This window comes from Doryrhamphus excisus, chromosome 6, assembly GCF_030265055.1.
Source record: "Doryrhamphus excisus isolate RoL2022-K1 chromosome 6, RoL_Dexc_1.0, whole genome shotgun sequence".
In the NCBI taxonomy this organism is placed as follows: domain Eukaryota; kingdom Metazoa; phylum Chordata; class Actinopteri; order Syngnathiformes; family Syngnathidae; genus Doryrhamphus; species Doryrhamphus excisus.
This window is the reverse complement of record NC_080471.1, coordinates 769,767-792,635: the sequence shown is the minus strand read 5'-3', so window position 1 is coordinate 792,635 and position 22,869 is coordinate 769,767. Positions and strand designations below refer to the sequence as shown.

General features: G+C 40.6%; 1 protein-coding gene across 1 annotated transcript in view; it reads right to left on the bottom strand.

The window, feature by feature from the left end:
• The window catches only part of LOC131130988 (ankyrin repeat and BTB/POZ domain-containing protein 2-like), a 50,924-nt gene extending 28,936 nt beyond the window's left edge, over window positions 1–21,988 (bottom strand). Inside the window, exon 1 of the mRNA XM_058075226.1 lies at window positions 20,306–21,988. Within this exon, the coding sequence (XP_057931209.1) occupies window positions 20,306–21,191 (886 nt within the window). The 5' untranslated portion in view covers window positions 21,192–21,988. The remainder of the gene's footprint in view (window positions 1–20,305) is intronic.
• Window positions 21,989–22,869: the final 881 nt, after the last annotated feature.

Genomic DNA, 22,869 nt, shown 5'->3' with positions numbered 1-22,869 from the left:
CACACAGCAGCAGCACGCATTTATGGGGGGCCTATTCTGAGAAAATAGGTGTCCGTGTGTTGGTTTCTTGAACTCATCACATGCACTAACAAAGACCCATTGTCTCACCCGCCATCAGTAGCAGTCAATGGGTGTGTGTCTCTATGTGTCAGCCCGGTGATTGACTGGGGGTTAACCGGACTTTCTCACAAAATGGTCTGGATTAGTCTCCATGATCCTGAAAGGGATAAGGGATCTACAACAGTAATGCTGGAAGAGAAAGATTCCCTGGAAATGCAATGGATGTATTGAATGCAAGCTGAAATATTATCATTGTAGGGAAATTAACATGGCTTCCTTTAACATCACCATTAAATTATTATTATTTATTCTAAATTAGGCAGCAAGGTGGTCGAGTGGTTAGCGCGCAGACCTCACAGCTAAGAGACCAGGCTTCGATTCCACCCTCGGCCATCTCTGTGTGGAGTTTGCATGTTCTCCCCGTGCATGCGTGGGTTTTCTCCGGGTACTCCGGTTTCCTCCCACATTCCAAAAACATGCTAGGTTAATTAGCCACTCCAAATTGTCCATAGGTATGAATGTGAGTGTGAATGGTTGTTTGTCTATATGTGCCCTGTGATTGGCTGGCCACCAGTCCAGGGTGTACCCCGCCTCTCGCCCGAAGACAGCTGGGATAGGCTCCAGCACCCCCGTGACCCTTGTGAGGAAAAGCGGTAGAAAATGAATGAATGAATATTTTAAATTATTTAAATTATTTGTACAAATTACTGTTTACGCTGTACATTGTTCATATTTGATGTCATATATTTATTCTCCACATTATTATTTATTATTTATTATTTATTATTTATTATTTATTATTTATTATTTATTATTTATTATTTATTATTTATTATTTATTATTTATTATTTATTATTTATTATTTATTATTTATTATTTATTATTTATTTTATTATTTATTATTATACGGAAGCCAGGCAACAACATTTTGTTGGCAATTTCACTGCTGTGTTATTGTGCAATGACAATAAAGAAAGTCTATGTCTAGGTCTACAAGTCCCAGAAAAGTAGCTTCCAACAACGTCAAATTAAAAGCACAACATGAATATCGAGTCACTATTGTTGTCCATAGAGAATATTATCACATTCACACACAACATCGGTATTTGGAAAACAAGTGGGAAAAATATGTATTTTTGCATCAGCACTGGACTCTTACTTTGTAATGGAGAAGAGAACTATTATAGATTCAAGGACCGCTGGAAAACAAAACAACAAACATGCAAAAAAAACTATGGCCATTTAACAGTTATAAGATTTCCTTTTAAGGTGGATATGATGCCACCAAAGAGGACTTCCAGAAGCTAGGGACAGACACATGGCGGTTAGGGAATACAGTTGCTATTTATTTATCAGTATTTATCAGTAATATAGTGAAAAATGAGAGGAACTGTGAATATTGACTTTGCAAGTCAATTTCGATGCGCTCCTTTCACTTTTGTGCTTGTGCAACAAAAATTCCAAGTTGTGCTCCTAGTTTCCAAAGTTTCAACAATACTGATACTAATCCATAGTTATTTTCTACAACTCCTGAACAACACAGGCACCACATTAGTAGTTATCGCTGTCCCCTCAATGAGCTTCCTGTGGAAACGATGTGACTGTCTTGAAGTGATTGCAAAGCACAATAAAAAACAAGGAAGACTTAACACTGAAAAAACAAAGATACAAAGGAGAGAAGCGTCCACCGGTGAAAATGTATTGTGAGGATGTTAATGGCCTTCCGGGTGATGATACCTGCTGACTCGGCATGGAGAGATGTCTCTCAAAAACCTCATGTCTGATGGACACTGCTGAGTGCATTGACTTCCTTGAGGTTTATAATAAGCCAATGATAGCAAATATGACAGGGCTCGACAATAACGATGTACCGATGGCAAGTTAAAACAAAATTCGGGCAAGTAAATCCAATCAGTGATATTCCCGTCGGGCGAGTGTACTTTGGCATGCCATACTGCGAAGAGTTTTTTTAAAGCGGTTCTTGTTGGGTGTTGGTAAAAAACACAGACTGCGTAATTCCGGTGGTAATTTGCAAACCAATCCTTGCAAATCTTGAAATGGACCAATCAGAATGGTTTATTTAGGCTGCGGTCCGCAGTCCACAGTCTGCGTTTTACCCACACCCGATCAACCAATCAGCGATGGTCTGACTAGGAAAACATCTATCATGGCGTCCCTGCCAACATCATCTAATTCTTCAACAACTTGTGAAGGAAAACAGCAAAAAGTGATGAAACAGTGCCTCCTAAACAAGTATTTTATTAGCGGCAGCAAATCAAATGATGGCACAGGTGAGTGAATCACATTGCTGTGACAATTTGAAGTGGTCACAATGAAATATAATAATAATAATAATAATAATGATAAAACGGCAAATAATAAAAACTTAAGAAACCACATATAGTTGGTGGGTAGACAAATTATTTTTTTCAGATTAAAATGAACAAAGCATTATTTGAGCCCTGTAGACATGACAAAACACGACTATAGTCACATTTATACTCTTTTTATTTACAACATATTGCGCAACTGTCGGGTCTTGAGACACATGCTAACTCGCAAACTAGAAAGCTAGCGACCTAAACGGTAGCCTTCAAGTTATTTCCTTATATTTCCTAAATAGCCAAAAACTTACCACTTCCACACGGATAGGGAGGATAACTATTAACAGTTATTTAACCTTTAACATGAACATGAATCAAACGTAATAATTTTTTCTGGGTACATGATACCATACAGCATCCATATCAAACTTTCATATCAAGGCGGGGGCCTCAAAGTAGTGTCCTGCGGGCCACATTTGGCCCGCGGGCCGCATGTTTGAGACCCCTGCCTTAAGGATTCCCCATGGGCAAGTAATTTTTGTTTTGAATGTAGAGCCCTGTATGACACAGTAGTTAGCAAACACCTTTGGGAGGGGAAAAAAGCCGGTTACCTCATAACTACTCCTTAACACAAACACAACTGTGCTGCAAAACCATGTTACAATACACACTGTGTGATGAGTACACTTCCTCTTCTCTGCTGGGGACACCTGCCTACACATTCCACAGCCTGAGCGTGGCGGCAGCACAAACACAACTGAGGGATCTGAGTGCATCTGTGTGTGTGTGTGTGTGTGTGTGTTTGCGTACAAGGACTGTTTGTTGCTGTGTTCCCAGCTGTCAGCACCCTCCAAATGCTAAGCTAAAAGCACGTTTGTTAAATAGTTTATAAGGCAATTCCAACAACTTTAGAGATCCCTGTTTGTCTGTTTTTTTATGTATGAGCCGTGATGGTTTTCCACTGGTCTCTGCAGACCACCCACTCAATATTCCAAGAGCAGATGGAAAAAGACAGTCAAGGAGGATGATACAAGATATCACCTCCAGCGATACCGTCTCCATCTGTGCTCAAAGCCGCAGTATTTTGAATAGATGAAATTCATTAAATTGATGTATTTAGGAATTCTACGAAATGTCAAGTCATTTGACATGAGAATGATGAGAAAAATGTGTGTGTTGAAAATGGGCAAAGACACACTCATCAACTCACTTCAACAGTTTTTCCCCACAAAGCTCCCCAAAGCCACAATGGTTAAATAATTGCTGAGAGAACATACGCTCTTCCAAAAAGACCGAAAATCACACCCCTGGCACTCAGACATATAGTGCATATTTTAGAACCTCTACGTCAGTGGTCTCAAACACGCGGCCCGTGGGCCAAATGTGGCCCGCAGGACACTACTTTGAGGCCCCCGCCTTGATATGAAAGTTTAATGTTAGTGCGGCCCGCGCAAGTTTGATATGGATGCTGTATGGTATCATGTACCCAGAAAAAATTATTACGTTTGATTAATGTTCATGTTAAAGGTTAAATAACTGTTAATAGTTATCCTCCCTATCCGTGTGGAAGTGGTAAGTTTTTGGTTATTTAAGTTTAAAGGAAATAACTTGAAGGCTACCGTTTAGGTCGCTAGCTCTCTAGTTTGCGAGTTAGCATGTGTCTCAAGACCCTGTAGTTGCGCAATATGTTGTCAATAAAAAGAGTATAAATGTGACTATAGTCGTGTTTTGTCATGTCTACAGGGCTCTAATAATGCTTTGTTCATTTTAATCTGAAAAAAATAATTTGTCTACCCACCAACTATATGTGGTTTCTTAAGTTTTTATTATTTACCGTTTTATTATTATTATTATTATATTTATTTATTACTGATTGATTGATTTTCTTTATTCTTCATCTTATTTTGTGTAGAAAAATAAAAAGTAAGATATTTGAGAACAGTGGACTGTTTTATCAGAGCTTTTCTTGTAGAAAATTGGAACCAAAGCAAAGTTTTTAAAATTGTTTTTGTTTTTAATAAATGCGTTTTTTTTGGAAAACCTGATGCGGCCCAGTCTCACCCAGACCCGAGCTCCAGTGGCCCCCAAGTAAATTGAGTTTGAGACCCCTGCTTTACATTGTATATTGTAAAGCCCACCCTGTATAGTAACGATTCAAAACGATCTTGACAAAATAGTGTTGATAGATCACGCCCACACAGTACTTGAACTTGACTGTGTTACAACAGAAAGTACACATTGAATAGTAAACCCACTCATGCATGTACAGTAATACGTGCTGAGCTCTAACCATCATGGACATTGATAGTAAACGAATGCTTACTTGAGGTGTTAGCCACATCCTGGCCACACTTCAAGACACAAAATGATCACTTTTCCTGGAGGGACCAGACAACCACGCAGCAGATACTCTTTAAAGGAGTGGTGTGTGTGTGTGTGTGTGTGTGGGTGTGTCGGTTTTTAATAGGAATGTGTGTGTATGTGTCACAGGACTATTCCCGCACACGTTCACACGGCTCCTGTACAAACATCACACCGAGTGACGAGTGTGTTTTCATTCTTTTTCCATTGATGGCTGCGTCTAGGTGTGATGATGTGCTCCAGTGCTAACCTTCTTCATCAAGTGAGACCTTCTGCAGGCATTGTCAACCCGACAGGGTACAGAGTACTTTTTTTTTTTTTTTTTTTTACAATTCCTGCTCTTCTAACTTTCCAAGACAAACAACTGGCCTTGCTTGACTGCTCAGGAAACCATGTGACCACGAAGGGCTGAGCATAGAGACGAGTAGAGGCTCATGGGAACCCATTCAAGTGCCTGCCAAGTGCTCAAATTTGGAGTCAAGAGAAAATCACAAGACACAAAAATACACACAGTTTGCCTACCTTTGGATAACGTTTGTCCTTTTAGTCTAAAAAAAAATAAAGTATTTTAAAAAAAACAGCATGTGAACAATGAACTCTTCTTAGTTAAAGGCTTGAATGGCCAGAGATTATGGTGTATATCTAAAATCGTGCTGTGTCTGTGGATCGTGATGCCTTTCCCAGCTGTAAAAGCCCCGTGCCGGAAGCCTCTCCATGAGTCTCAGCCAGTACAGGCCTGGCAGACTGCACCAAGATGATTGCCGAGATGGACACAGATATAGAAAGCAGACGGGAGAGAAGGAACGTACACACAAAACTGAGTCTGACATATTAATTAAGATTGTAAACGTAAAAAAAACAAAGTAGTTGGAGATGGTATACAACTGCAATTATAGCGCCCGACACTAGTTGGTGTAATAAGAACCATGACCATAAGGCATTTTAGGTGAACACTAAAAACACTTCATATCGACTTTGTTTGGAAAATAACTTGGGAACGGATTCCGCTACCCATCATGAGCATCTTCTTGGCTTTTCCTTTCAGGGGTCGCCATAGCAAATCAACCCTGTCCTCGACCCTCATGTCTCTCTTTTGGTCTTCCTCTATGCCTCCGACCTGGAAGCGCTACCATCGCCGAACCATCTCAGTCTGGCCTCTCTGACTTTATTTCCAAGCCCTCTAACATGTAATGTCCCTCGGATGTACTCGTTCCTGATCCTATCCATCCTGGTCACTCCCAACGAGAACCTCAGCATCCTCATCTCTCCTACCTCCAGTTCTGTCTGTAAATCCTAGGCATCTGATGTAGTCTTCAAACATGTCAGCCAAGCCCAACAGTAATGGAATGACTACATGAACTGATCATTGATGAATTAAGTAAGTAAAGAGTCCATATTGAAGTTGCGTACTGGCCAAGTGTGCCTTCTGCAGGAGAAGATGACGGCATTTCAAGGCACATGTTCAATCAGCGAGGGCAAACCAGGACAAGAAGGGAGGAGAAATACACAGAAGGGAAAATGGATGAAAATGGTTTCACAACTTGCAAATTTCCCCACTGAGGGACGAATAAAGGCAAAGTAAGGCCTCCACTAAAGTTTTGACATGGCACAGGTGATAGATATGACTGGAGAACTATCAATCCAGGCATCATGAATGGAAGGGATTTTAGTTTTCTCTGTTCTCACAAACATCAAACACTTTTGAAACAGTGATTGCAACACCTAGATCTGGAAAAAACCTCACAAATGCTGAAAGTAGTGACAGTTTAAATTCCTTTCCATTTGTGTCTGACATTTATCTGCCTGTGCCTCTCTATCTGTTTGTGCTGTTTGTGCATGATCACGCTGCTATCTTGGTCTACTTAGAATCCGCAACAGATTCAGCCCCAGCGTTATCAGAGCGACAGTGATGCATCAAGGCGTTTCCTGAAGTTTTTAAGTACAAGTTAGTCTCTCGCGCCCATAGGCCCCGTTCTGCGGACTACTGTGTCAAAACAAAGACTTATGTTGAAAAGCAGAACATACTATCAATCAATCAATCAATCAATCAATCAAACCTTATCTGTAGAGCACTTTTTATACATAGAATGTAGCACAAAGTGCTTTACATTTTTGTTGTTGTCTTTACAAGACAACAACAACATATACACACACACTCGCACATACATAAAAATAGTGGGTAAGCCCCACGAGAGCCCCCAACCGAGAGCAGCCCCCAGCGCAGAAAGCCCCCACTGAGGAAACTGGATATATGGGATAAAAAATATAAAAACGTAAAAAAATAAGAATATAGAAAGTATATATAGAAATAATGAAATAATAACTAAAATATATAAGAACATTAATAAAAAACTAAAATAAGCATGTGTAAAAATTAAAAAAAAACATTTGGTTAAGATCCAAAACAAAAGGTATAGGGTATAAAATAACCATTAGACAAAAGTCAAGTTCAAAGGTTAAAAAAAAAAAGTAGTATACTAAGAGCATGAGCTAATCGACAAATTAAATAGGTCATACTATACTATACAGTAAACCTCGGATATATCGGATTCAATTGTTCCCACTGGTTTTGTCCGATATAAGCGAAATCAGTTATATGCGTATACCGGAAAATGTCCGTTTTACTCATATATCGGATTTATATCCGGTATATGCGTAAATGGGATTTTATCCGTTATAAAAAGGCACTTCCTTGACTATGTTTCCAATGTACCTGGACGCGCAGGCAACGCTGCAAACGCTGCAAATGACGTCGTATAGCGGCCTGTCACGATTCGGCGAATCGGAGCGCCACGATGCGGCCGTCCGATATATGCGAGGGAAATTTAATGGAAATGCATTGGAACGGGACTGGAGATTTTGTCCGAAATAGGCGAAATCCGTTATAAAAAATCCAATATATGCAATGAATTTTTATTGGAAATGCATTACAGAAAAATCGGTTCTTTTTTATCTGTCCGTTGTGAGCGAATTTCCAATATATCCGAGTCCGATAGTATATCCGAGGTTTACTGTACTATACTAATAATACTAATTCTGCTGAATTAGTACATATATTTATACTGTGTATTCTGTATAATTTGTATTTTCATTCTTTTTTTTTTTTTTAATAGATGTGTCTGCATCTACTTCACCAAAACAAATTACTAGTCTGTGTTTGATCATACCTGGCAATAAACCTTTTTCTGATTCTGATTCTGAATTTTTGTATACTAATATGCACTGGGTGCACTCCTGAGCTTGCCTAGGTCTTAGTTGGCCAACTGGTTGGGTGTTATGGTATTTATGGCCTCCAACCTGACCCCGCTTCCTTTTAACCACCGTACACTCTTGATACATCTGCCCCCTTAACCTCGTCCCCCCCCCAACACTCAACACACATATACACTGAGACACCAGTGTGCATGCCTGAAAGGCTCCTTCTGTTGCAAGTTAATGGGGAACTTGCCAAAAATCAGACTAATAACTATGAACAAGGCACGGAATTGTTTCTACGTCTGCTCAACGACAGAAAGTTGTGAAGTTCCGTGCTCGGCTTGTATTGACTTTTGTCGTTTCTATGCAAGTCAACACGTAACTACTTCCCATACGACACCTACTAACAGCACCATAAGGTCCAGTTACTTACAGTTCACACATATGGCGGTATGTCTAATGTACACACTGAGTCATGTCAGACACCTCGGAAATAATGACCATGCATGCAATAAACTGAACATGAGTCACACATGATTGTAGGAAACCATTTTTCCAATAATTCATACCTGAATCGGCATAATATAGAATTGAACAATAATTAATATCTTTTTAGAAGACGATGGTTGGTATATCCACCAAGTGGAGGACAGAGAAGTACTGAGGAGGGCTTAAGCCGTGCTGAGTTTAACTGCTGTCTGACTTACTTCCTCTGGACTTCCCTGCACAGCCGCAGTGTAAACGCAACGTAATCTGAGACACTGATAGACGGGAGGCCCGCTGAATATTCTATCAGTCCAGGATAGGCAAAATAAGCGATCTTCTAAAAAAAAAGGGTCATCTTCACAATGATTTATCTGTCTGACAAGAAATCCAACAAGAGGAATTACTGATCACTGGACAACCGCAAACAAGGCATCCTTTCAACTGTGAAATTCCATCTCATAGTCGTTCGCCAATCCCTTTTCAAGCTTTACTCTACATTTCAATGGGCAGATTATCCCAAAGATGGATTGTAAATGTGGCCACCATCTCTGAAAATAACGAAGAGATAGCCCAAAAGGATGGAGGGACACAATACATAAAACATGTGGACACATTGAACCAATCTATTTTACATTTATAAAGTAATGGTAATGTTTTTATTTCATTTGAACATGCATCAGATTACAATTGAATGCATCACATAATTAGTTCACAGTTCCACATGTCCAAAAGGAGTAGGAAGAAGCAAAGCTTATTAAATTCTACCCCTCCATCTGGTATTTTTACAATCAGTAACTGTTACATTTGTTCACTTCCTGCTTTCCTAATATAGTTAAAGTTTTTTAGTAGTTTATTTTTATTTTATTTTATTTTTTTTTTTTTGGCAAAAGGATGGAGGGACAGAATACATGAAACATGTGGACACATTGAAGCATTTATTTTAGAATTATAAAGTAATGGTAATGTTTTTATTTCATTTGAACATGCATCAGATTACAATTGAATGCATCACATAATCAGTTCACAGTTCCACATGTCCAAAAGGAGTAGGAAGAAGCAAAGCTTATTAAATTCTACCCCTCCATCTGGTACTTTAACAATCAGTAACTGTTCAATTAATTAATTAAAGTAATTTGTTCACTTCCTGCTTTCCTAATATAGTTTAATTTTTTTTTTATTATTTTTTTATTTTTATTTTTTTTGGTCATGTACCGAAGTACGAGGTGATATGACCATACAATGACATAATGGGTACCATAGTAACTGTCAATATATACTATATAATATGTATAGCACATCATGACTGGTTCAAGACTCTTCATCCTTGTATTTAGCAAACATGGAAGCAATATAAGAGACATAAACAGAGCACAAAGAGGACTAAACAAGACGCTCTAATTAGAATTACGAGCGATAGAAATCATCAAATAAATCACAATATTATGCTCTCAACCTTCTTCTTGTCACACTTCCATTAGAACACCCAAATATCACCCTTTGGTTAACTTTGGGATCCATGTTTATTTTGCCATCAGGAGGGAGATCATGTGATGGTTGTTCAGCGCAGATCGCATCAGCAGAAAGACGTGAGGCTTTGGCCCAGGCTGTCATGTCTGTTTTTCTGTACCCACATGTGTTCCCCATATGGGCGTGCTGCCTAAATGTGCTCCTTCCCTCCAATAACCGCAACGGAATTCATGGGAGTTTTACTGTACATGCTTTTTGGCCTAATTGTGCCACGTGTGTTGCTGCGGCTCTTATAATTACTATGTGTCTATCTCGTTGACCTTGACCCAACAGGTGATGTTTCGAAGGGATGTTTGCTTGTATGCAGTGCAGCACATGTACAGGATTATGGGGGGGGGTCTGGCATGGGTTCAGATGTTGAGAATGACCAGGTGTGAGAGCATAACAGGAAAAACTATGTGAATGACTTCAACCCAATGCGGTTTGGCTACCCAGCCGGCATTTGATAGAAAGCTTGTGTCACAAACAGATTCAAATAAATTGCATAGCCTCGTTGGTGGAGGCTCGTTTTCAAAACAAACACATTCCTGTGTTTATAGTTACAAGAGAAAGCCTTGGGTGTAGAAAAAGAGGAAAAAATACTATTTTAACCATTATCTGTGGCACATGTTGCATTTCAAGGTTGGAATTCTGTGGGGGGGAAAGTGAGCACATAAAGTGCGTAACTTCCGCTCAGCTCACTTGTAAACAAACAATTATTGTTTCTGTTTTTTGTGCTTCATTCATTCATTTTCTACCGCTTTTCCTCACAAGGGTTGCAGGGGGTGCTGGAGCCTATCCCAGTGGGCGAGAGGCGAAGTCCACCCTGGACTGGTGGCCAGCCAATCACAGGGCACATATAGACAAACAACCATTCACACTCACATTCATACCTATGGACAATTTGGAGTCGCTAATTAACCTAGCATGTTTTTTTGGAATGTGGGAGGAAACCGGAGTACCCGGAGAAAACCCACACATGCACGGGGAGAACATGCAAACTCCACACAGAGATGGGCCGAGGGTGGAATTGAACCCTTGTCTCCTCACTGTGAGGTCCCTGCAGCCCTGTTCCAAATTATTCATTCATTCATTTTCTACCGCTTTTCCTCACGAGGGTCGCGGGGGTGCTGGAGCCTATCCCAGCTGTCTTCGGGCGAGAGGCGGGGTACACCCTGGACTGGTGGCCAGCCAATCACAGGGCACATATAGACAAACAACCATTCACACTCACATTCATACCTATGGACAATTTGGAGTCGCTAATTAACCTAGCATGTTTTTTTGGAATGTGGGAGGAAACCGGAGTACCCGGAGAAAACCCACACATGCACGGGGAGAACATGCAAACTCCACACACAGATGGCCGACGGTGGAATTGAACCCTTGTCTCCTCACTGTGAGGTCCCTGCAGCCCTGTTCCAAAAAATTCCAAATTATCCGTGATAGTTATAGTCTGGAGAAGCAGGATTTTATCAGTACCGCTCCAAAAAAAAAACATGCTAATAACCATAATCTCTACTAAAAACCATAATACCTCCAAATGTATAGTTTCAGATATCTACAATATATTTTACTGCAATAATACAATGTATGCCACCGGGCATGAAAGTAGTTAAAAACAGGGGATGTAAAATCATGCTCCAAAAATAAGGTCAAATTAAACCGTTAACAGACTTATAAAAGTGTACTGTATATTCATACCTTCCTTAAAATGGCCTAAATGACATGTTAATGACAGCTTTGAAAAGCCTTATAGTATAGTATAGTACAGGGGTCGCCAACCTTTACCATCAAAAGAGCTATTTTGCTTCCTCTTAGTGAAGAAAAATAGTCTGGAGCAGCATAATAGCACTCAATTACATGGAATAATACAGACTTCTTTGTTATAATAATAATAATAATAATACATTTTATTTGTATAGCGCTTTTCAAAATACTCAAAGACACTTTACAGAAGAATGGAGTTGAATAAAAGCAAGTAAACAGAGTAGAAGACACACCAAAATACAATATTCATTCATTAATACACAGTTAAAACATGAGAAAAAGCAGGGCGGTGCACAGCAGTCAGATTATGCACAAAAATGTACGATAACAAGACAAAAAAAATGCAAAAATTTGTCAAAAAAAATTGTCAAAAACTGAATCATTGGAAAATTTGTGCCATTCTAAAACTGAGATTTGACTGTATATTGATTTGGCCTGGTGTATAAATCCTGATATATAAATAGTACTGCTCCCCCACGGTCCCCTCAATACATGCTGTTACCCACAGCTTCATACAACACAGTCACTCCGACTCCGGCAGATTTCACCAGAGTGCACAGCAAGGGGTTATTACATCCACTTCTTTCTGAGACAAATGTTTCCACTTAGACTACACACTCCCTGACAGACCCCCACTAACTCCCCAAACCTCTTCACCTCTTCACTTCCCTTCAGTCTGATCAAATGATCTGTTTGTATAGGTAACAGGTTGCATTGACAATAACAGACTTCACGTTTCCATAGGCACACATGCAGAGAAGCAGCTAAGTTAAAGACTACAAAACTGTGATGATGGACAGATATTTTTTTCCAGAGAAAATGGCAGGCGATTTCTGTGAACTGTATGTTTTGAAAAAAAAAAGGTGGAAGTGATGATTGTTGCAATAAAAGTGAAGCGTGCTATACACACTCACTGGATGAAGCCATCTGAGGAAAATAACTGGGTGTTGCTGAAAGATGGATAGTTATTTAGAAGAAATGAGTGTGTTTGGTTTATGTTTGGGTGGAAGGTCTTATGATAGGTAATGATATATACAAAGTCATATAAATGCATAAAGGTCAGACAGACATTTTTTTTTTCTTAATGTTAAGCTATGACGGCTGAACGTTAATGTCTTTGTCCATTAGAGACTCGCCTTCCTGGACTCCATTGTTACTTAGCGTTCTTATTGATGCACATGAAAGACAACAAAGATGATGAAGACAAATGGTAAATGGTATCAACATCCAAATAAGAAGTGCATTTCCTGTACTACAAATAGGCATTTTTATCTGCTGCTACAGACTACGTATATCTGTGAAACACTTTCTCTTCATCCAATCTCAGTCCATTGCCAATAACCTTTGACCTGTAATGGTTTTATGTGTCCGGCTTTACAGAGTTATGACTAATCCAGATGACAACACAGGTGCATGTGGCATTGAGTCGATGGGGGCACTCCCCGGGTGTCTGGTTCTAATCCTTTTTTTCCCCCCCTATTAGCTACCCAGGCTGCAAATCCATTCCTCGGTACTGGACAGATTGCCTCAAGAGCCATAGCCAGGATGCTGTGGTAATGCACACTAGCTGCACAGTTTCCAATTTAAACAAGAAAAGGAAGCCCGAAACCAATGTGGGCTGTACAGAATAAAACCCAGTTCAATGTCATCCAAGAATTTGTCATGGAAGACTTAATCAAGATGTATATCTAAGGAAGATTTCATGACCACGGCCACTATTTCTGTTCCTCTATTTGTGTCCATTGCCTTTCTGTGAGTATGTCATCCTCACTGTGATTGGCTGGCGACCAATACACCAGGGTGTACCCCCACCTCTCGCCACAGTCTGCTGGGATAACCTCCAGTACAACCCGGGTCGCGGGGTGTGCTTAACTCTCCTAAGAACCATTACTCATCTGACTGTAATGTGATGGGAGATTCATGGTAGTGGTAATGGTAATGGTAATGGTAATGGTAATGGTTTTATTTCATTTGAACATGCATCAGATTACAATTGAATGCATCCCATAATCAGTTCACAGTTCTACATGTCCGAAAGGAGAAGGAAGAAGCAAAGCTTATTAAATCCTACCCCTCCATCTGGTATTTTTACAATCAGTAACTGTTACATTTGTTCACTTCCTGCTTTCCGAATATAGTTTAATTTAATTTAATTTAATTTAATTTAATTTAATTTAATTTAATTTAATTTAATTTAATTTAATTTAATTTAATTTAATTTAATTTAATTTAATTTAATTTAATTTAATTTAATTTAATTTAATTTAATTTAATTTAATTTAATTTAATTTAATTTCTTTACTTTACTTTACTTTACTTTACTTTACTTTACTTTACTTTACTTTAGTACGAGGTGAGATGAGCATCCAATGACATAATGGGTACCATAGTAAGTGTCAATATAGTAATATATTGTATTGTTTCTTGAATTGGCTCATCGTTGTGCATTGTTTGAGATCAGTAACTGTTACATTTGTTCACTTCCTGCTTTCCATAATACAGTTTAAGTTTTTTTTTTGTTTTGGTGTTTTTTAATAACGCACTTCGTACTGAAGTATGAGGTGATATGAGCATCCAATGACATAATGGCTACCATAGTAAGTGTCAATATAGTGATATATATACGTAGCACATCATGACTGGTTCAAGACTCTTTTTTGATTGATGTAAAAGTTGTGAAAATTTGTAAAAATGTAAAAATTCATCAAAATGAAGATTTCCACGAGGGCAGAGGAACAAATAAAGACAAGATTATTTGACAAAAGAACTGCGATGCTTTCATGATGAATTGGAGACTATCTAGAATCAAACCCATGTGATGTGAATGCATTCATGGTCTTCCAAGAATAGTCTGAACCAACGCATTTATGTACCAATAGATGAGCACAGTGCAACAAATATGCACACCAGCGCACAAACGGGTCTGTGTTTTTACAGCTGGGCCAGACCAGAAGCCAGCGCTAACAATGACATGAACCATCAGAGAGCTGGTGGATGTTTACAACTTTGAGATTCCAATGCAATGTAAAGTGCATTACTAATGTATTATTATTTGAATGTGTAGGATGTGCATTGAAAAGTGCAGCATTTTAGCCGAATTAACTTCCTAATGCAGTAAAGCTACAGTATATGACCCAGCACCTAAACAAGCCAAATATTGCATTACTGTTAATGCTCTGGCAAATTTGAAGCATGTTGGACACGCATGCATCATGCAATGACTATGTCACCGTGATGCTAATGCTGTGATATGTTTTTCAAAATGGCATATGATCATGATTCCAGATGTGCAGAGCAGGGCAGTGTATTTTCAGAGTGCTGGTTTCCCCATCTGTGTGACCACAGTGCTGGGCTGTTCTCCCTGCATCTTCCTCACCGCTGTTCCCACGCCGCCTTCTGGGTTAAATACATAGCTTGGAAAATACTGACCAGCAAGACGTATACACAGCTATCTTGCAGCCCTGATCCTTTACTCCTTGTTTTTTTAATACTTTTTGGGCTGGAACAAAATTATGTTTTGTTAGTGCTGAACCAAATCAAGGTTTATTTTTCTGGGTTAATCTGAATGCACCAGTACACCTCTGAGCTTCCCACAGGTGGAGAACACCTTTCAAACGTTTGCAATATAACACAGACTGCAAAAATCTGTAGTAGTCAGTAAGGCACATTTTCACTATTTATAGCCAAAAAAGCATGGCTCCAGGCATTATAACAATGACAGTGCTTTATGAAAAGCAGAATGAATAGTGAGCATATTGAGCACCACTAACAGAGTGGGGTAATGGTAATGGTAATGGTTTTATTTCATTTGAACATGTATCAGATTACAATTAAGTGCATCACATAATCAGTTCACAGTTCCACATGTCCAAAAGGAGTAGGAAGAAGCAAAGCTTATTAAATCCTACCCCTCAATCTGGTACTTTTACAATCAGTAACTGTTAAATTTGTTCACTTCCTGCTTTCCTATGTTATTTTATTTTTATTTTTATTTTTATTTTTAATTTAATTTAATTTAATTTAATTTAATTTAATTTAATTTAATTTAATTTAATTTAATTTAATTTAATTTGTTTATTTTATTTTATTTTTGTCACGTACTAAAGTACAAGGTGATATGACCATACAACGGTAATGGTAATGGTAATGGTAATGGTAATGGTTTTATTTCATTTTATTTCATTCATAAGCAAAGCTTATTAAATCCTACCCCTCCATCTGGTACTTTTACAATCAGTAACCGTTACATTTGTTCACTTCCTGCTTTCCTATTTTATTTTATTTTATTTTATTTTATTTTATTTTATTTTATTTTATTTTATTTTATTTTATTTTATTTTATTTTATTTTATTTTATTTTATTTTATTTTATTTTATTTTATTTTATTTTATTTTATTTTATTTTATTTTATTTTATTTTAGGAAGAAGCAAAGTTTATTAAATCCTACCCCTCCATCTGGTACTTTTAAAATCAGTAACCATTACATTTGTTCACTTCCTGCTTTCCGTAATACAGTTTAAGGTTTTTTTAAGGTAAACATTGCATCATAATTGCAAAGAATTTGCAGGCCAAATTCACAGTACATGAGGTAAGAATCTACAATATGTTACTGCTATAGGGAGTTGAATGGACATTTATATGATCACAATCAGCAGGATCAATGATTCCCTCATCCACTGCCCATTAGTGAAGCTACTTCCATTTTAAAATGCCCTATAGTGCTATCAGGACAAAGCATGGCAGAAAGAGCTTGTTCATGCTTGCGGGGGGAACTGGATTCCTCTCTACAATGGTGCTGGGCAATGAGTTCAAACTGTGCTACGGAGCCATTTGAACGCAGATAAAAGGAAGACTAAACAAGTTCAGGGTCGACATGTGTATAACAAGCGCACGCATGAGTAATGAATACGATCCTGGCACATCCCGCCGAAGTTCCTCTAATGCACTCCATGCATAGTCGAATACATGAACAGCTAAACATGAAGCGCATGAGCAAAGAATAGAAAAAGATGTGCATAAGCACAAGAAAGAAGGGAGTTTTCAGAATTGTTATTGGAGCTGGAGCTGTGCAAGTCATTGCTTTCTTAAAGAGTTCCAGATGTGAGCCAGGGCCTGAGAACAGAGCTGAAGAGAAATCAAGAGAAAGGGAGGAGATTTATTTCCGAATGTGGCCTTCCAAGTGATCAACGGTCGACCCTCCCATTCAAGAACAATCATTTGAAGGCCAAAAAGTAGGTAATTGCTTTTTATAAATGATGACTGCTTGTGAGGACCGCAGCAGAAGAAGAAGAAGAAAGGGGGGGGTGGAGGTGAGGTTTGTGTGTAAGGGTGTGGGGTGTCAGGTGGTACGGTGGTCGAAGGGCATGCGGCTAGCAGTCATGGGACTATAAAAAGCTGGGGGTGGTCAGAATAATGGTCTGTTGTTATAACATACACGGACGCACATGTATATTTCCAAAACCCAAAGACAGAACCAACAAAAATAGGCCAATCCCAAAGTAAACCAAAAGACATCTGCCTAAATGATGCGGCAGATGCTGGTCTTGAGCTTATTATATTTATATATTAAAGTGCTCCAACTCATACACCACAACATAATTTTTAATCGATTGAGCAATTATATTATGTATAGCATGCATACTGTACTACACACTGAAAGCATCGTCTAATTGCACCCCCTAATAAACAGTAAAGATTATTAATCACCCCAGTCTTGTATGAAAGTGTACTTAGATGTGACCGCTCACGTGCCCGGCTTCCCCTGCATTTGTTTTCACTCCCTCTATGTCGAGCTAAGCTGCACAATCACACAACAAAAGGCCATTGTGCTGCATGGAAAAAAAAAGCTCTGCTCCACTGAGCTTGTACGAGGCCACAAACAAAGACTATAAATGAACTCGGCACTGGGTTGCCAAAAGTACCAAGAAAAGAAAGCTAAGTCTATTAGCAAAGAATTGAGATGATTAAGTAGGGAACTCTCATTAGAACACAAGAGGGATGAATAGTGCAAATATGGCAACACCGTTTTACTCCCGCGTTCCAAAAACATGCTAGGTTAATTAGCGACTCTAAATTGTCCATAGGTATGAATGTGAGTGTGAATGGTTGTTTGTCTATATGTGCCCTGTGATTGGGTTAGGGTCCACTCATGCACGGGGAGAACATGCAAACTCCACACAGAGATTGCCGAGGGTGGAATTGAACTCAGGTCTCCTAGCTGTGAGGCCTGCACGCTAACCACCCCTACGCCGTGCAGCCTCAAGACGGAATAGCAACGTCTAAATAAAAATTGTGTTGTTTTTTTTTAAATCCATTCATTGATTAATCAAAAAATAATCTGCAGATTAATTGGTTGTTACAATAATCATTAGTTGCAGCGGTATCAACCAAAATCTGAATCGGAAGATCAGGTTTTTTCAAGACGTGTGATCGACCAAACAACTATAATCATTCATTCATTCATTTTCTACCCCTTTTCCTCAGGAGGGTTGCAGGGGGTGCTGGAGCCTATCCCAGCTGTCTTCAGGCGAGAGGTACACCCTGGGACTGGTGGCCAGCCAATCACAGGGCACATATAGACAAACAACCATTCACACTCACATTCATACCTATGGACAATTTGGAGTCGCTAATTAACCTAGCATGTTTTTGGAATGTGGGAGGAAACCGGAGTACCCGGAGAAAACCCACGCATGCACGGGGAGAACATGCATGCATCCACTTGTCCACCGTGCAGTCCCAAGACGGAATAATGACATGTAAATACATTTTTTTAAATCTGATTAATTGATTAATCAAAAAATAATCAGCCGATTAATTGGTTATTGCAATAATTGTCAGTTGCAGCGGTATCGGTCAAAATCTGAATCGGAAGGTCAGGTTTTTTCAAGACGAGTGATCGACTAAACAAGCGCTAATCTCAAACCACAACATGAGGACTTAAGGCCATTCTGAATGATTACCTAAAATATGCAGCATGTCTGTGTGACGTGACAACTCACTGAAATCACTACAACCAATCGGGCCAAACATTTCCCATGAAAGAAAATGCTTCCCTTGTTGCATCATGTTGCTCTGCACTATTATGTTCCAATTCTGACAGGACAAATTAGCAAGAAATCCATCAAATGGCCACGCACAAAAGGCTATTGTATCCTGCCAGGACCAAAAGTAGGTTTTTCCACATCGTGTATTGGAAGGTAAACAAGTGGAAAGTGGAAAAGCACAAACCTCTAAAGGGAAAAGTTAGATAGATGTTGAATGCTATCATTGCAGGAACACATGCTGAAGGCCGCCATTCATTTCATCGAAAGGAAACTGAAATGGGTCGCATGTGGGCTTCACAGTCAGGAGATCGAGGGTTCGAATTGCCATTGGTGTGTTCATGTTCTTGGTTTTCTCTGGATACATCCCAGAAACATGCAAGGTAGGCTAATGCGAATGTCACTGGGAATGGTGTTCTGTGCCGGTTTTCCCACACATTAATTTATTTGTGGCAGTCCGCCAGCCCTTCACATATACAATACATTTGATGTGGCAGCCCGCCACATGTTCATTTAGACCGCCATAAATGCATTGCCCTCGCTCATAAAGACGTGGTGACACTGAATGCGTCCCCCACCTCTCATGCCTGAAGTCAGCCGGGGTAGGCTCCAGCACCCCTGCGACCCCCGTGAGGAAAAAGCGGTAGAAAATGAATGAATGAATGAATAATTTATTTGTGGCAGTCCGCCAGCCCTTCACATATACAATACATTTGATGTGGCAGCCCGCCACATGTTCATTTAGACCGCCATAAACGCATTGCCCTCAATCATAAAGACATGGTGACACTGAGTGCGTACCCCACCTCTCATGCCTGAAGACAGCTGGGGTAGGCTCCAGCACCCCCGCGACCCTCGTGAGGAAAAAGCGGTAGAAAATGAATGAATAATTTATTTGTGGCAGTCCACCAGCCCTTCACATATAAATACATTTGATGTGGCAGCCCGCCACATGTTCATTTAGACCGCCATAAACGCATTGCCCTCACTCATAAAGACGTGGTGACACTGAGGGCGTACCCCACCTCTCATGCCTGAAGACAGCTGGGGTAGGCTCCAGCACCCCCGCGACCCTCGTGAGGAAAAAGCGGTAGAAAATGAATGAATGAATAATTTATTTGTGGCAGTCCGCCAGCCCTTCACATATACAATACATGTGATGTGGCAGCACGCCACATGTTCATTTAGACCGCCATAAACGCATTGCCCTCGCTCATAAAGACATGGTGACACTGAGGGCGTACCCCACCTCTCATGCCTGAAGACAGCTGGGGTAGGCTCCAGCACCCCCGCGACCCTCGTGAGGAAAAAGCGGTAGAAAATGAATGAATAATTTATTTGTGGCAGTCCGCCAGCCCTTCACATATAAATACATTTGATGTGGCAGCCCGCCACATGTTCATTTAGACCGCCATAAATGCATTGCCCTCGCTCTTAAAGACATGGTGACAATGAAGGCGTCCCCCACCTCTCATGCCTGAAGTCAGCCGGGGTAGGCTCCATCTCACCCGAGACCCAAACAATGAAAAAAATGCATAGAAACCGAAGTGAACTCACCACTGGCGTTCTTCCCACAGATCAGGTGCTCGTACTGCTGCAGGACTCCCCACAGCTCTGCGTCATTGTTGACAACTCCTTCCAAGGCCTCTGGACTCACCGGAGCTGACCCCGCATCCGGCCCGGGGTGACCCCGTTCGGACATGAGCACACGGGCTCCGATCTCCTCCACCAGGGCTTCCATGCAGGCGGTCAGGCATATAGCAGCGTACTCGTGGATGCGCACGGATACGCGGGTGTCCACCATCCATCGGAAGAAACGTCCGACGCAGAAGGTCAAGCCGCATCGGGCCGACTTACCCTTTCTCAGCATCTCCCCGGCGCTCATGCTGTACATGGAGATGGCTTTGACCGAAGCGGAGACGCAGTAGTCAGCCAGAGCCCAGCTGAGCACCAGCCTCATTGCGCTTTGCACCTCAAAGCGCGTACAGCGGCAGTGCATGACACTCAGACGCTGCGCCTCCCTGGAGATGCGGATGAGAGCCTTGCGAAGGAGCGCAGATAAGCGCCTCACGGCTTCCGTAGTGAACACGGGCGTGTGTCCGCCTTTTGTGACGCCACTTTCAGCCACTTGGCGAAGTATCCTCGCCACATCCTCTTCTGTCCAGGGGAACTCTTCCAGTTCGGGCAGGCGAGGACACTTGGAGAAGATGTCCTCTGGGTCCTCGGGGAGGACAGTGTTCACTGTGTCCCAGCTGTTGTTCCTGCTGTTCATAGAACCGGAGTAGTACCACCAGTTACCCCGGTGAGGGGTCGTCATAACGGCCTGGGAGTTCGACTTGGAGGAGGACAGGCTGAGGGATTTGCAGGAGTCTCCCGCTCCATAGCCGGAGTCCAAAGTCAGGTCCTCCAAGGTTTTCATGTGGGCATTACTTACACCAGACATGGTGGTCAAACTTCTTGTCTGTCTTCTTTGTTTTGTTTTATTAACACCGCGCTCCTCCACGGAAGGTCTACCTGCAAGTCAAAGAGTCTCCCAAGTCTCCGCCGAGCAGGCTGGACTGGTTTCAGCGCGCAGCATTTGACGCCAAAGTTGACCCGAAAAACATTTTCACCATAAAGTTGACTTAACTTAACTTATTAAGGTCTTTTTAACTTATTGAGTCCATTTCTAGAGGTTTTCAAGTCCCGACTCACCTTTCCTTCGGGTGGATTTAAACCTTCCTCCTCCAAAGGAGTCTATCCACGTCAGGCAAGGGTGCTCCCTTTCTGGAAAGTTCTCAAAAATGGAATGCTCCCCTTTATCGGAAAAGTGTGTTTAAAAGTCACGTTATCTCATTCAGCCCGCCTCATGTCTTCTCTTTCCTGTCTCCTATCTCAAAGTGAGCGAGTGGGGAAGGACTACAATGGTGAACTACAACACGGAAGTGACGAAAGCACCAATCAGGACACAGCCGACTGTGGTGGGAGCCAATCAGAGCCCAGCTCAGTTTTTCACCACTTCTTCCTTGAACTCTTTCGCTAGACCTTCGCGTCTTTTGATATAATTTATTAATTTGGTTTAATTTAATTTTTGGACATAATTTGTCATACTTCACGTATTGCAATCCACTTTTCCACATGTCCAAAAAGGAGTAGGAGGAAGCAAAGCTTATTTAATACTACCATCTTTCTGTTTCACTTCACTTCAATTGCTAATTGTTTGTGGGCTTCAACAGGAAGTGTTTACCAATAAACTCATTTGAAATAACTGCACGGTGCACAAGTGGTTGCTGTGCAGGCCTCACAGCTACATGACCCGAGTTCAATTCCACCGAGTTTGCATGTTTTTCCGGGTTTTCTCCGGGTACTCCGGTTTCCTCCCACATTCCAAAAACATGCTAGGTTAATTAGCGACTCCAAACTGTCCATAGGTATGAATGTGAGTGTGAATGGTTGTTTGTCTATATGTGCCCTGTGATTGGCTGGCCACCAGTCCAGGATGGACCCCGCCTCTCGCCTGAAGACAGCTGGGATAGGCTTCAGCATTTCTTGTGACCCTTGTGAGGATAAGTGGTAGAAAATGAATGAATGATTGTAACAATAATTGTATAATAATAAATAAAAAGGAGTTAAGGGTTGTAATGTATTGATAAATTATGTAATATTCATAATAAATAATAATAACTCATCTTTGCAGAATTGTTGTAATTCAGCCAAATTGGAGGGTGTCCCCTTTTTAAGGTCATGCCACAGCATCTCAGTAAGATTCAGGTCAGGGCCTTGAAGAGGCCACAGCAAAGCCTTCATTTTGGTTTTCTTCATCCATTCAGAGGTGGACCTGTTGGTGTGTTTTGGATCATTGTTCTTCTGCAGAACATCTCGAGGTCACCAACAAATGGCCGGGACATTCTCCTTCAGGATTTTTTGGTAAACAGATTGCATGATTCCATTTATTACAGGAAGTTTTCCAGATTCTGAAATAGGAAAACCGCCCCAGACCATCATACCACCATACTACCACCACCATGTTTTACTTTGGAAAAAGTTCAAGTTTTTTCCCAAATTTTTCTAGCAAAATTATTCAGTAGTGGTTTTGGTCTTGGAACGCTGCCATGCAGGCCGTTTTTGCAGTGTCTTTCTTA